Genomic DNA, 15,677 nt, shown 5'->3' with positions numbered 1-15,677 from the left:
AACGTATTGTATCAGATAGTCGCGCTTCGTCCTCGGAGCCGGCACCTATCATTCCCAGCGTATATAAGAACTCTTAGATTACAAACATGAATATCCTTTTGTTAAGGTGTGGTAAATCCAAACCATTGCATTGAAGAGTGGATAGATGAACGAGTGGATGTGATCCTTTATGAGCGGTTTTTCAACTGGGAAATTATGGCTGGAAACTATTTGGTGACTTGTTAAATACTTTACATTTCCACTAGATGTTGGTGTTCAATCGAATAATCGATGAAGTTCTACTGGAATCTTAGACATGATAGATCTAATGTATCATAGAAGATTATTGAATTTGCTTAAGTGAAAAATTTTCAAAGGTGGTACTTATATATTGGTGTAGTCCTTCATTTTTTTTTCTGTCCTCTCACCCTCTTGCCCTCTTTTGGTCTACTTTAACAACCATTTGAAAAGTTTTGAATGCACACAACAATGCCATCGAGACAGTGATAAATGTTTCTGGGAGAAACTAGCACGTGGTGGTTCTGATCCATCTGTTTCGTAGACTTCTAGGCGATGTTTTTTTTTTTCAGTGTAGTACTTGCACCCTCCATTCCGAATTTCATTTATAAATAACTCAATCCAGAATCGAAAATTACCCCTAAAGCTATTTTAAGTGGGCGTGGGTAATGGGTGCTTAAAAGCAGCATACTACGAATCTGACGTAGTGAAGAAAGTCGCTGGAAAAGTAGAGATGGGGTTGTGGACTGTGGAATCAGGGTTCCGCTCATCTCTCCCTAATCTTCGCAAAGAAAAAGACGACGAGATAGGCTCCGTTTTTTACGACGATCACAGTTGCAACGCTCCACTTTTGAACACACGTCGAGTCCAGCTGCACAGCGGTCGAAATCCTGTGGGTTCTCCTCGACTGCCTATTCAAGTGAAACCAATGAAAAGGTTGCTGAGAGGACCAGAACTTCCACATAGACCAGCGATCTAACGTTCCTCGTAGGAATTAGAGCGGTTACCACGCCGTTCTTTGGGATGATTAAGGAGAGGTGAGCGGAACTACCCTTGGCCCCCTTCTTTATTCCCCAATTAAAATTTTTTCCTGAGAATCCCCCCCCCAAGAAACACCATATAAACCCTCTTTATTTATTTCGTTGGAAAAAAAAAAAATTAAGGTTTAAAAACATATTTTTTGCCAAAATAGCAAAAAATAATTTCAAAAACCGTAATTAATAAACGGATAAAATAAAGGAGGAATTATGGGATTTCTTATTGTCAAGTCTAGTATTTTTAGAATAAATAAATTTAAAATATTAATAAATTAAATTTTTTTTAAAACACAAAAAAAATTCTTTCAGGAATCAACATTTCAAGAAGAATCATCTAAAAGATGCTTTTATGTGGTCGTGGACAGGAGGAAAATGCATTGTGCTTGTGCGGGCTGCAACAAAATATTATTAGCTTTACATAATGCATCTATGTAATCCAAGACTACTAGACCTGACAATAAGTAGTACCATCAGTGCTCCTTGATCGTATCCGTGCCATGAATCAGGTAATCGAAATTCATATTTGGCCCATTCGCGAAGAAATTCGCTCGAAAACCTTGAGTTTTTCACCTGCAAACGAATTAAGAAAGGCAGTATATCAGGAGTCTCACGTGGCGAGGGAATCCGCAGTAAAAGCTAGAATTGGGATTATAGATTGCGGGCCAAGGGTAGTTCCGCTCACCTCTCCTTAATCATCACAAAGAACGGCGTGGTAACCGCTCTAATTCCTACGAGGAACGTTAGAACGCTGGTCTATGTGGAAGTTCTGGTCCTCTCAGCAACCTTTTCATTGGTTTCACTTGAATAGGCAGTCGAGGAAAACCCACAGGATTTCGACCGCTGTGCAGCTGGACTCGACGTGTGTTCAAAAGTGGAGCGTTGCAACTGTGATCGTCGTGAAAAACGGAGCCTATCTCGTCGTCTTTTTCTTTGCGAAGATTAGGGAGAGATGAGCGGAACCCTGATTCCACAGTCCACAACCCCATCTCTACTTTTCCAGCGACTTTCTTCACTACGTCAGATTCGTAGTATGCTGCTTTTAAGCACCCATTACCCACGCCCACTTAAAACAGCTTTAGGGGTAATTTTCGATTCTGGATTGAGTTATTTATAAATGAAATTCGGAATGGAGGGTGCAAGTACTACACTGAAAAAAAACATCGCCTAGAACTCTACGAAACAGATGGATCAGGACCACCACGTGCTAGTTTCTCCCAGAAACATTTATCACTGTCTCGATGGCATTGTTGTGTGCATTCAAAACTTTTCAAATGGTTGTCAAAGTAGACCAAAAGAGGGCAAGAGGGTGAGAGGACAGAAAAAATGAAGGACTACACCAATATATAAGTACCACCTTTGAAAATTTTTCACTTAAGCAAATTCAATAATCTTCTATGATACATTAGATCTATCATGTCTAAGATTCCAGTAGAACTTCATCGATTATTCGATTGAACACCAACATCTAGTGGAAATGTAAAGTATTTAACAAGTCACCAAATAGTTTCCAGCCATAATTTCCCAGTTGAAAAACCGCTCATAAAGGATCACATCCACTCGTTCATCTATCCACTCTTCAATGCAATGGTTTGGATTTACCACACCTTAACAAAAGGATATTCATGTTTGTAATCTAAGAGTTCTTATATACGCTGGGAATGATAGCTACTTTCTGGACAGGTTATGTGTTCATTTCGCAGCTTGTAAGGTTCGGCTTACACTCTCCGCAGTTATTCAGATGTCCAACCACACGAAAGAAGAAATAGAACACTGCCAGCAGGAAAACAAAGGAAAGGAAAAAGCTTCAAGGACATCGCTGCCACAGTCTCATCGATTTCCAACCTATCCGCAAGCGGCAACGTTAGAGGTGCCGGCTCCGAGGACGAAGTGCGACTATCTGATACAATACGTTCGAGGACTGTATATCTCACCGTATTCTCGCTTAACGTTCTCAATTCTTCCTCCGTAGACATTGGTCTTGTTCTAAGCTGCACAGCAATGAACCTACCTCCCGATAATTTCCGTTCTTTAACAGGTCAGAAAAATTACGTTGAGAATTCAATTGCTTGCAAGTGAAAGCGCGTAAACAAAAACAAAGATGACTGTTAACGCATCCATAAACAAGAGAAAAAGTAGTAAATAATTAAGATTCACATTTATCTTCGCAGCAACAATGTGTAATAGGGAATTCTGGAAAGCAGCAGGTTGAAAGCGGCAACACAATGTCTGCAAAAATTTTGCAGCTTTGTGGTTGTTGTGTCGAAATCTCATTTTCCTAGGAGGGTTTTGAGTATTAAATGGCTGCGATCTACCTTAGGGAACGTTCCTAAAACTGTTGTCGTCAAAACGAAACGTGTGACTGACACATGTGACTTCTTTTCCTCATAAAATGCATTCGTATTCTGTAATACCTGCGAATCTCAAAAATTTGAAACAAGCCGTTATTCTCCGTAATCATTCCCACATGTGAATAAGACAGTATACAATCACTTGTTCTTCTTTGAACGATTACAACCTGTGTCAGCATCCAAGACAAGCATCCAGTCCGTTTCTGAGAGATATAAGGCAGCTGCGCAGTGTTTTCTGAAGAAGACCTGAAGTGTCTCATATTACCACAGCTGTTATCATAAAATGTAGTCTCCATCAAATCTGTTTTAACATGTGTTCGCGAATTACTGCTTTAGTTAGGAACTAGGTTAGGACTGAAAGTGCTCATAGCGAAGTGAAATCCAGTTATTCAACGTAGAAGTCTGTGTGCGTCCGACATGTTAGGCGGAGTGTTGAAAAACTGCCAAGAACGCCTCCAAACGTGCACCAGCTATCAAAATCATTTGACAAAATAATTGTTAAGAGTTAAGGCAAGAAATTTATATCTACATTCGGGGAGAAACAAGTCTTTGTAGATATCTCGATATTTCTTCTCAATCCGTTATCGAACTATAGGAGTTATTTCAGCCGCACCCTATGGCTACCCAAACTCTCAGTCGATAATAAACATTAAAGGCTTACTATCGAATGTTTTCCACATGTGCGTAAAACCCTTGGATCGCTTTCTAGATCCACAAGAAGCAGTGTGTAGTTTGAACTATTCACGTAACATTGGAGCGAGCGCTGCGCTACCTCGTACATCCTGAATTTGGAAGCACATTGTCTGAAATTACGTTAGCTCTATATGAAACATACTTCCACAAATACCAACCTCTGTCTGCTTGCTGAATCATAAGTGACAAAAATGGTGATTTTGCCAAACTTTGGTGGGCACATCCCCATGTTTTCTCGTCTTGGATACTTACTGTTCCTAAGTAGTCATGATAATTAAAGTAACATATATATTAAAAGTTAGGTCAGTACTCAAGATCACGCGAGAATAGATTCAAATTTTCATTCTGATTTGCTATCTTCCAAGGTTCTGATAGGCTTGAAATACTTGAACATTTATCTTCGTTCTTCATCGTTTTATTCAGTCTCTTATCTTCCCACATGAATCATTACTTTACTTTTTAGTAGATGAAAATGATGAATTTATATGTTAAATAACTTATAAATCACGATCTATTCTCATTCGATTCTTCTTGTTACTGATCGTCCAATAAAAGTGAAAGATAAAATCACTGGCGTATCAATCCACTTGAGAAGCGCCAACGCGTTTTACTGCAATTCGTAATCGTTTTTTTTTTTTTGGAAAGTTTTGGAGGTTTTTTGGAACGCGTGTTGGCCTATACAGTAATATTGGAGGGTCTGTTGGAGGAGGGGCAACCTCCAAGTTATTGTATAGGATAATCAAGTCAGTGTTGATAACGATAATCAATTTAGTGTTTTTATCCTCCCAAACAGGTCTGGTACCAATTTGTCTACATAACCCGGAAGAATGAAAGGCTTAGTATGCACTTGGAAGATTTTGAACTATCGACCGTGTGCCAACAACTGAGCTCTAACCAACTGAGCCACACCCACCGTGATCTAATACGGTAGGAAAAACAGCTCGCAAGAGCATGGTATCTTCATAAACATACCTTAGGGGCACAATTCCGATGGATAGTCATCACTATACTTACTGTACGGCTGCGCTTGGGAGTAGCGATTTGTTGAGCATAAAATATAAAAAAAAATAAAAATGAATAAAATAAAGGTAAAATACAAAGCAATTGTTTCCCAGATGCCACAAATAGTAGACAACCAATAACATAAATGGGGGAAGGGCGGCTGCTGTAGCGCAGTCGGTAAAAAGTTCCGTTCTTTGCACGGCCGATCGGAGGTTTGAATCCGCCCTTGTGCTGACCAACTAAGCCTTTTATCCCGTCGGAATATAAATTGCCACTAGACTTGTCCAGAAAGATAAAAACACTTACTTGACACATTGCATAGCCTCCGTAATTCACTCTGTGTACAGAGTCTGTCTACTGGCAATTTACGGGGGTTAGGCTGTACGCGAGCTGCAAGTTTGTAAACTTCAAACGATTTCGGATGGAAGTGGACGTAGCGCCGGATCCTTAGCGGTTTCCTTATCCTTTTCCCCTTCAGGATAAAGACAATTCAAGAACTGAACTACGGTAACTAATGACCTTCTGTATTTCATTAACCTACCTACTAATAACCTTCCCTAATAACCTACCTCACAAGTTTGAGATCATGCGAAGTGAGAAGTTGGGATCGATGAAAATGTACAAATGATATGATGACCAGAGTAAGCATCACTACAAAAAATACTCGTCGTCGCAACCACATTGCCCAAGATAGTGGAGAGGGTAAGTAGCACCTAAAATGTCCCAACTCTTATTAAAGATTTCTAAGATGGAAGTTCCATGCTAATGCGCTGGTGTTTCAATTACAGCTGCTGTATAGCTGCAGCTGTACAGCTGAAAAGCGGGCGGAGAATGGCCTACAGTACAGTCCTACTCCTCTTCTGACGATGAACACCTGATCATACGTAGAGCGGCAAGTAAGAAACCCATCATGCTCGTCGCGCTTTGTTTCCTTGCTATGTTTGATAAGTCAGCCCAGGATAACTTCTTGAAGAGGGGAGTTAGGATAGCTTATCTCTACGAGTCGTTTCTTCGATCCATATTAAACGGATGATCTTCGTCATTTCACGAGTTGCAGATGGAAGGAATTTTAGCAGTTCTCTGCTAATTTCGCTGTCCCCATCAGATTTAGTATTAGATTTAGATTTTTCATTATTTGGAAACAGAGCGCAACTTCGATAATGTCGATGCTTTCTCGTTGAGCACTTTGGTCGTTGTACGTGCTTGTGTTCAGGAGCTGATGGCGTTTGGCATTTAAGCAACGTATTGAAGTGAAACTCACCGAGGTATCACGAGAGTGCAAGATGCCGCTCTGTCTCACCTACATCGTCTTAAAGAAGGCCTTCGACTCGGTTGAGACGGAGGCGGTCGTGGAAGCCTTGGACAACCAAGGCGTCCCTACTCAGTATATAAAGGTACTTCAAGAGTTGTACAGTAACTTCACGACCGGCATTTCGCCATTCTACAGGAACGTCATCGTTGACGTGAAGAGGGGGTCCGACAGGGTGATACAATTTCACCCAAAATATTCACAGCCACCCTCGAGAACGCAATGCGAAAGTTGGAATGGGACGACATGGGAGTGGAGGTTGATGGTCGGCAGCTACACCATTTGCGCTTTGCTGATGACATCGTATTGGTAACACCTAGCATCAGCCAAGCGGAACGAATGCTGACCGAATTCGACGAAACATGTGGATGCATTGGTCTTCAGCTGAATCTACAAAAGACGATGTTCATGCGGAACGGATGGGTCTCGGATGCCCCATTCACGCTCAACGGAACGAACATATCCAGTGCACCAGCTACGTTTATCTGGGTCGGGAACTGAACATGATGAACGACCTGACCCCCGAGCAGGAGGAGACGAGCGGCTTGGGGAGCGTACAAGAGCATCGAGGATGTAGTGAAGAAGACCAGGAACACTCGGCTCCGTGCTCACCTCTTCAACACCACCGTACTTCCTGTTTTGACCTATGCTTCGCGCCGCCGCGTTTGCCAAGGAAAGTAAAATAAGGTGGGTCGGACATGTGATGCGCTTCAACGACAACCGTTGGACCAGAGCCGTGAGCGAGTGGATTCCCCGCGATATTAAGCGCACTACAGGAAAACCGCCGACCCGATGGTCAGATTTCTTCACGAAGTCCTTCAAAGAAAATTGTGATGCTCTTCGAGTCCCGCGCGAAAGGAGAAACCAGTGGGCTACTCTGGCACGATCGATCGGGACAAATAGAATAATTACTGGCGCCCACTAGACCAGTTCGAAGATCAACGGGAGTCAAGGTGATCAAGATGATTAGTGGTCACTCCAAATTATTATGGTGTGTTGTGTTGAGCAGTATTGAGGAGCGAGAACTTTTAGTTTTTCCGCTATTCTGTCCTATTGAAGGATTATAGGCTATTTACGAGTTCTTCTCCTACCAGGCCTTTGCAAACTTTTGTCCATTTGTTTTCGCGGTCTTGTTGCAGTGTTGCAACTGAAACCTCAGGAGCTTTTCCTGGTTGAAGTCGCCAATGCTGCGGGGGGCACATACAGAATATAAATTTGTCTACGTAGATGCAAAGGTAAAGATAATGCTAAGGGATGTTAAGAACTCTGAGCTATCCGGTCCGTGCTCTAATATGAATAGAGAAAGAATGACGGAATTTCGTTGTTCTTTCTGCTTCTTTCAGACCTGCCATGTCGATTGAGGGGGAACTCTACGGTTTAAGCGAAGCGTATCTTGAAGTAGAGAGGAGATGGACGTTGGCCTGTGGCAAAAAGCAATCTATAGATTTTCGGATGTCCGTCTGGGAGTTCGAGAGTTTGTTCGTCGTCAGGAACTAGTCGAGCTGAAGATTGAGAGCTGTTACCTTCCTTTTGCGCTGCTCTGAAGACACCGAAAAGATTGACCTCTGCCACGTAAGCTGGTGGCATCGATGATTCTTGTTGAACGTGAAAGCCTTGGTGGCAAAGACCGTCCGCTCATATAGATCGAATAGGCGGCAGCAGTTACCAGGTGTGTGTTTCGCAGGATGATGATATATTTCTGGCACATCGAATTGCTGCTCCCGTCTTCAGATTTGTATCGATTCCTACAATGAACACTCACTTGCCATCCTAGATATTAACGCGTTGACTTCATCCTGCAGTCGTACAAGGGAGAATGTTGACAGCTTTGAATGAAATCCCTTCACTAGGTTTTCCTGGTCGTTAATTTCAGCTATACTTCTACCTTTTTCTTCAGTGCATACTCACAGTAAATGGTGTTGTCTCCGATGCTGACCACGAGCCGATCTCTGACGCGTGTTTCCTGCAGTGCAGCATACGCACCAGAGAGATATTGCGGAAGCTTAGAAAGGGTTTCTTGCTGAACATGGCCTGGCAAAATCCGGCAGTTCAGCGTAACGAAATAGATAGTTATTGCCAAAGATTCCATGCTCACTTCAGGCAGTTGACCTTCCCGGCCTAGAACTCATATATTAGCAGTTTGAACTTCCAACAAAAGCCAGATCTCAGACTTGTTGTGGTGCTTGCCTTCAGTCACCAAAAACTTTAGAAAAAGAAAACTCCCTTCAAGTTTCTGCCACCAAATTGAGATCGTTTAACAACGCTTTTACCACCCTTTCTATCAGAACACAGCTTTTTGGAAGAAGAGGTAGCTAGAAATAAAATTTCGCAGTCCTCTTGCTAAAAGTTAAGAGCTTCATTTAAAGAGTACTTAATTTTAATTTCACACCTACATTCCACCGAAGCCGCCTCACGCCCTCAAAGATTATTCAAAGTATACATTTTTCGTCTTTTCTACAACAACTAACGTAGAATGATGAGCTAATATGAAATGTTTGCGTCAATATCATAACAATAAAGAGAAGTCAGGAGTAGACGAACGCAGGCGTCCATTATGATGAACATACCGGAAATGTCACCGTGAATCGTTGCACATGCAGTTGTCGCGGCAATGAAATGAATTCACAACGCCTCATTTACTTGCTGACAAATCTGCTTTGAATTTTCAGTGGCGCAGCATTAGGCTTGCTGATTCCAAATTCTTGCCGTATCACCCCAATCACGTGCAGTGAAGTCGTTCTCAGTTGTTTTTGGCACGCAAATTGAGACCCGTCTCATCTCTTTTGTCTCTTTGGTGCCCGCGCACCAACTCGACGCAGTGGGATCCTCACTTCTGCACGTGTGACAGACTAACACCGCTGTTATATAGCATGATATTATTATAGCATATATATCGGCATGATATTATTATAGCGAGAAGCAGTCAGTGCAACCAATTCCACTAAGGTTCTTATTCAAATGTTACAAAGGTAGCAAAATTTTTCTTACCTGTCTTTCGTCTAGTCCTTGTACAATGGAATTAGCGTCGCACGCAAGTACCCTGGATAATGTTGTGTGAAGTATTCTCACACATAGTAGAACATGGTTCTACCCGACCATAGAATGTTAATCCCAATTAATTAGTAGACTCACCCAGAGAAGTTGCTCTATGCAAAATAAAATGTTAACCAAGGTGATTCCGATTACGTGTCTCAGAGTGCCTTGTTGGCGTGATCCCTAGTAAACAGGTTTAAATAAAATTATTGAGCACTTACATGTTACATGTACATGTTACAACACATGAAAGATTATAAAGTTTCTAGGGCTGTTGGATTCGAGTGGTAGAAGAAATATCTTTACGCGCAGCTAGCCTAAACATCAATAATGTTCATCCTTACTCGTGTGGGTTCTTGCTCTTCACTTTTTGTTGATTTTCATAGAATGTGACGAGCGTATTGTTGATCAATAGCTGTTTTCTTCGCTTTGTTCACCTTAAGTGAGGTGCAAACGTTTTGGATGTCCCGCAGACATTCGCAACGAAATCAAAATCATTGTTATTGCAAACAACGGTTTTTTTCTACTTCAGAAGTCTTTGCAGTAATGACGTAGGTATACTCGATACCATTGTAATTTGAAAACATGATGATGAGTGATCACACTCAACTCCGTTTAGTAGTTTAGAAAAGACGTCACAAACAGACTTATCTGCACCGGTCGCTCGTATAATGGAACTACAATGGAACGCAATAGAATGAAGTGATTCCGTCGTCATCTAACATCCGCAGTTCGACTGATGCGACAAACATGAATGCAGCATACTACGAATCTGAAGTGGTGAGGGAATTCGCGAGAAAAGCTAGAGATGGGCTTGTGGATTGCGAGATCAAGGGCGGTTTCGCTCATCTCTCCCTGATCGTCGTAGGAATCCGCGCGGGAACCACTTTGGTTATTGTGAGGTACGTTAGAACGCCCCTCTACTCAAGTAAAACCAATGAAGAGGTTGCTAAAAAGGCACGTTCCGGTCCTCTTGACGTCCTAATTATTGGTTTACTTGAACAGGGTGAGGAGAAAACGTCACTAACCTTCGACCTATCACAGTTGAATGCAGCATGTGCACAAAGGTGCCGCGTTGTAACTGAAATCATCTTTTAAAAACGTCGTCTTCCACGCCGTTTCTTACAGCTATCAAGAAGAGATGAGCAGAAGTACCGTAATCCCGCAATCTACAACTCTAATTCTAGATTTTCCTGCGGACGTCAGATTTGTAGTATGCTGCGTTCAAGTAAGTAACCCAAACTTGCACAATTGCAGATCCGTAGCTGAATACCACCGTTCGCTTCCGTAATTTTTTGCGTATTTAAGAAGAAAATTAACATAAGCCGGTGTTTGAATATTGATGTCTAACCGTATGCCTCTGATTCTAGCAACTCTCTGAAGTCTGATGAAGTTTGCACGGGGCATGGATCTGGATCACGGATTCTCGTCAATGATACCTCTTAGTTGTCTTTTACATTTTTCCAGTTCTTGCACTGGTTTTCCTATAGTTATCTTTTTCAGCTTACTGCGAGGCCACTCTTTCCTTTCTTCCTACATATGAAGTCTATTCCGGTCATTGAAGCTCATTCGCTAACGAGGATACTGAAATCTTTTGGTTAAATCTCTCTTTAATTTGTTCCGTCATATTACCTCCTCTCTCAACTACTTCTGAATAACCTCCTCTTGCTAAGTTCCGCATCTTTTGGCAGGTTTGGTCTTGACTGGCGCTTGTCTAGATTGTGGTGGTCAGTCGTCGTGAAGATCACGAAAGTTGGTGTATCCTCTTGCTTAAGGTCCCTCGTCAGATTCGCTTCTAGTTCTGGTCTTGGGCTAATTCGGCTGTCCGAACCCTGATGTTTCGATAATTGGACCAATGGTAAGCGCTTTGGATGGGAAAGTAGTTGTCACAAGAGGATTCTTCACCTTCTGGAGTAGGAGAACGAAATGTTTGACATGTTGGACTTATCAACCGCCGCAAAAAGACAGCCCCAGCCTACTTTGACAACAAATTGAATTCCGATCTTAGTAAAGTTTGTAATTTTTTTATTCGTCAAATTCTCTGACTCAGTCAAAATGTGTTCCTTTTTTATCTTTCTTTTCTAGTGCACCATTGGTGTATGTGAATAAATAAATAAATAAATAAATAAAGTAATTAATTGCATCATTGTTGACAGGTGCAACGATATTTGTCTCAGTAAATGTTTCAGTAAAAATTTCGCACACGCCTTTTTTTTCCGTAAAACTAGGCAGAATTGATCGTCATTACATTAATATTCGTAAACTACACTTCCCTTTCTTTCTACTCGCGGTGAGATCAAAACGATTTAACCCTCTCTACCTTAAAATGATGTGGTAGACTAAGAAAAAAAAACTGGTTCCTTACTTCTTTTTCTAAAAGCTGCATACGGGCACTACAATTGATGTGTGCGCACCAGTGCTTATATTGCGCACATCACTACATAAGCAGAGAAAAATTGGTAAAGAACTTCAAAAAGTGACCTTAATAGATTTGTACTCGCACTCGCACGAATGTAGTGATGAAGTGAATTCATCACGAAATACCAACTACAAGTACCATAATTTTTTCCACCTGCTAATCAAAAAACTTCAGGTTCCGTACATTTCCTTCGGCGTAAACGAATGCAGTTACACACTAGAAGTGTTCCGTTCAAATGTTTTTTTAGTATTGTGCCAACTTACAATGTACATCATAAGGCTTGTCAAATAGAGTACATTGTACTTAATTTCGCGCACTTCGAAATAGGAAACCTTGAAACCCGGCCTTTTCACTTGCTATAGTAGGAGTTTACCCTGTTGTCTCCTCTATTGTTGAACTCAACGAGCAATGACCCCGAATATAATAATTTTTGCATATACATACGTTTAGTTTCACCTCTGTCAGTGTAGGTGACACTACGATATGAAATACAGAAGGGTCAAAATGACATGAAGCACAATGTGCGAACGTTCTGTTTGCAACAACACGAGTTGCACGGACGGTCGCGTTGGAGTTGACACCTCCAAGGAGGCCTGGAAGCAGTTCACTCGGCAAGTTCCCAAATTTTGCCGGCGGACGACGTACGGATAGGTATTGGCCGCAATTTTTTGTCTATCCTCATTCCTTTTCTTTTCTTCTTGATTTTTTTCTTTTGTGTTTGGTTTTTCGTATCTTTTTTATGTTTACTGTATCTGCTTTTGTTATAGGATGTATCTATATTTGTATTGTATCTATTTTGTATCTACATTGTTCTTAAGTTATTGTATTGCTTTTGTTCATGTTCTGCTTTTAAAATTAGGTTCAAAGTTGTATTTATTTTCATGTTCTCACATGTCCTTATCTTGTGTTTTCACAAAGACACAAAAAAAGGAACATAAATTATTTTACTAATGCTATTCTGAGAAGAAAAGAATTCTGAGAAGAGAAAGTTTTAAAGAAAGGCAAAAAATGTGAAAACAAAAGAAAAATTGAGCCCAATCTCGACACGGATGACTTCATTTTGCTAATTCTCAACTGAATGGCTCGCCGCCTGCGAGCTTCATTTCCTTTCGACCCGACTCTAGACATGGTGCGGTCCTGGTGTCAACTTTCAACGTCAAAATTGGGGGTGTGAAGATACCCCGAACCACGGTTGGTTAATTACTATTCATCCATGATTATTTCCCGATCAATGTTGTGCTGGAAAACCAAGCCTGTGAGGTTTACTGCAGAAGATGGTTATTTTACTAATGCTATTCTGAGAAGAAAAGAATACGTGTCCAGAGATGCCCGACAAGGATTATGAACATCGACATGAACAGTTCTAGTTGGATCAAGACGACGTGAAGATCAGTGGACTTTTTTCTGCGAGTGCATTAAAAAAGACGATGCTAGCGGTTGTGATCGAGGATATACCCCTATCCCTACGTGTATATGTATATATTTGTCATCATATGTGATACCCCTGCCACCTCCATCAAAGGCAGCATACCACGAATCTGGTGTGGTACGGATTTTAGGTGGAGTATCCGCATACTGTTCCGCTCATCTCTCCCTAAATCACTGCAAGCAGCCTGCCCCTGAATGCTGTTTTGTACGATGCCTTCTATCGCAGCGCGCCACCCTTGCACCATAGCATCCCCTACTTCCTATGGGGGCAGCCCGAGTTGATTTTCGACGAATTGCAGGGCGGAGGCGGCGCAAGGGGTGGAGCGTTGCAATAGATGGCGTCTTACAAAACAGCATTCTAGAGGCGACTGTTTACAGGAAGAGATGAGCGGAACCACCCGCGTCTCCATAATCTACGACCCCGTATATGTATACTCCACCTGAAATTCGCACCACCTCCGTGGTATGCTGCCTTTAAGCTATGCAATACAAGTCGCAAGGCAACCACTAGTTCAACCGCGCTGCTTACGCAATTGAACCGAGCTTCAGGTCGTTTTGAGCCGATTATAACAAGATCTACTGTGGGTATTCTTAAAAGAGAGTATGAATCTTTCTTCGAATTTTTTGTAGGACGAATTTTCTGTCCTGACTGCCACTCATAGCACTATTGATGCAGCTATGATGAATTTTATTCGTATGAAGGTTACAGTAGCTGCATGGTGTACTCGATTATGGCCGGCTAACCCGAGACTTACATTTGTCGAAGCACACCAAATTAAACATTTGGTGTGCTTCGACAAATGACAACAAATTAAACATTACACGTTTTCTATCTGATAAGGTTCACAACGTATGTTGTAGGTTAGCATAGTTTTCAAAACAGTGGACACAAAAACGAATTTTTCCTATTGCACAAATATATTCAGTTACGCTGGTAGGAATCCATGTCACGTGACATTTTTTTTGTTTGGTAACTGGAGAACATTATGGTCATACCGACTTCTTTTGTAATATTTTCACTCCGTCACCGCATTCATGTGGTCAAAATTTACTAATCCAGCTCTGTGAAGTTCCTCTCTGATTCGTCTATTTTAGTATATCAACCTACAACTTTTCTCTATTGTTTCTGATAAAGTTGTTCTATAGATAGAGTAGGGGCGGGTGTAGCACAGTCGGTAAGAGGTTCCGCTGTCCACACGATCGATCGGAGGTTTGAATCCGCCCTAGTGCTCACCAAGTATTTCATCCCTGCAGGGTCGATAAATTGGTCTGGAAGGATAAAATCACTGACCTGTCTCATTGGCTAGCCCCCGCAAGTCATTGTATAGGGCAGTTGCACGTTCGTAAGCCTCAAGTGATTCTGAAATGAAGTGAACGTGGCGGCGCATCCCAAGCGGATTGATTAACGCCAGACCCTTTATCTTTTATCCTTTACAGATAGAGTGGAGTTGTTGTTGTTGTGTGAACTATTCACGGTATTTTGTGGTTAGAGGCGAGAAGTTGACGTCTCTGTGGACAAGAATACAGGGGTGTTGACTACGACCACTGATCTGGTGAGTATTGATTTTTGCTAGCACACTCGTGGGTGCGGCTCTGCGGGCGTGGAGCGTTCTGACGTACCTCGTAAGAGCAGACGCCGTTTCCCGCGTCGTTTTTCAAACGACTAGAGGAAATTGAGTGGGGCCGCGCTCCTTCGCTCGAGTTCTACACCCGAATACTATATTTGTCCACAAAGACTCCAACATCGTTAGCTCTGTGATATGCTGCCTTTAAATTGATGGCACAATTTCTTGACTTTTTGAGCTGATGTTTACTTGTGACGTATTTATAGCTGTCAATCGAACAAGTGAGAACAGGCTGTGATAAGTGCAAAGATCTTCCGTCCGAACGTCAGCGGATCGCTACATATCCAAGGATATGTTCTATGTCTCTTATTTTGTAGCTGCTACAAATTAACTTCGTTTTTGAATGTTTTTAGAGGAGTTTGGAGGACTCGAAGATGGCTGAATGGGTTGGTTATTTACCATTTGATTGCCAGGTATGTAATTGCCATCAGCTTGCAAGGATGGTCCAAGTGCTACTGGGAACTCCTGTTTGTACGATCGTATGCGTGATATGAGGTGACAAGTAACTGTACGATCAAAAAGCGCCTGTTACTCATGATTTGCTTGTCAGTCGAATCTACCAATAGATCTAATAGCTACTTGTTTTTCTGGAACCCAACTTCTCTTTACTCTTCATTTTTCATAGTTGAAGTGGAATAAAGACTGTCAGGAGCTTTGTGTTTTTCTGTTAGTTGCAGCAAATACCACACTAATGAATCCTTACACTCCTCGCTAATAACCTCCAGGTCCTGCATTTTTTTCCGTTCCATTTCCGAAAGAATGGGTCCAGCGTTCAGATCAACGCGT

At 41.8% G+C, this 15,677-nt stretch overlaps 3 protein-coding genes across 4 annotated transcripts; 1 reads left to right on the top strand and 2 right to left on the bottom strand.

Annotated features, from left to right (window-relative positions):
• Positions 1-1,317: 1,317 nt before the first annotated feature.
• Positions 1,318-5,759, bottom strand: RB195_019706 (uncharacterized protein; the record flags this gene model as incomplete). Of its 2 annotated transcripts, none has more annotated exons than XM_064187684.1 (7): positions 1,318-1,368; positions 1,503-1,604; positions 2,532-2,638; positions 3,550-3,628; positions 4,044-4,164; positions 4,234-4,332; positions 5,647-5,759. In XM_064187684.1, the coding sequence occupies 7 exons, from the start codon at positions 5,757-5,759 to the stop codon at positions 1,318-1,320; spliced, it is 672 nt and encodes a 223-aa protein (XP_064043565.1). The 2 variants fall into 2 exon arrangements, with proteins under 2 accessions (XP_064043565.1, XP_064043566.1); XM_064187685.1 differs by having other exon boundaries at positions 5,647-5,726.
• Positions 5,760-6,608: 849 nt separating this feature from the next.
• On the top strand, positions 6,609-6,887 carry RB195_019705 (uncharacterized protein; the record flags this gene model as incomplete). Its single annotated transcript, XM_064187683.1, has 1 exon — positions 6,609-6,887. The coding sequence occupies one exon, from the start codon at positions 6,609-6,611 to the stop codon at positions 6,885-6,887; it is 279 nt and encodes a 92-aa protein (XP_064043564.1).
• An 876-nt stretch (positions 6,888-7,763) lies between these two features.
• On the bottom strand, positions 7,764-10,510 carry RB195_019704 (uncharacterized protein; the record flags this gene model as incomplete). The annotated part of the gene is made up of 5 exons (XM_064187682.1): positions 7,764-7,888; positions 8,295-8,406; positions 9,375-9,426; positions 9,519-9,532; positions 10,448-10,510. The coding sequence occupies 5 exons, from the start codon at positions 10,508-10,510 to the stop codon at positions 7,764-7,766; spliced, it is 366 nt and encodes a 121-aa protein (XP_064043563.1).
• Between the last annotated feature and the right edge of the window lie 5,167 nt (positions 10,511-15,677).

The sequence above is a fragment of the Necator americanus genome, chromosome II (genome assembly GCF_031761385.1).
Source record: "Necator americanus strain Aroian chromosome II, whole genome shotgun sequence".
In the NCBI taxonomy this organism is placed as follows: Eukaryota; Metazoa; Nematoda; class Chromadorea; order Rhabditida; family Ancylostomatidae; genus Necator; species Necator americanus.
Note: the sequence above shows the minus strand (reverse complement) of the source record. Positions and strands in the feature narration are given on the sequence as shown.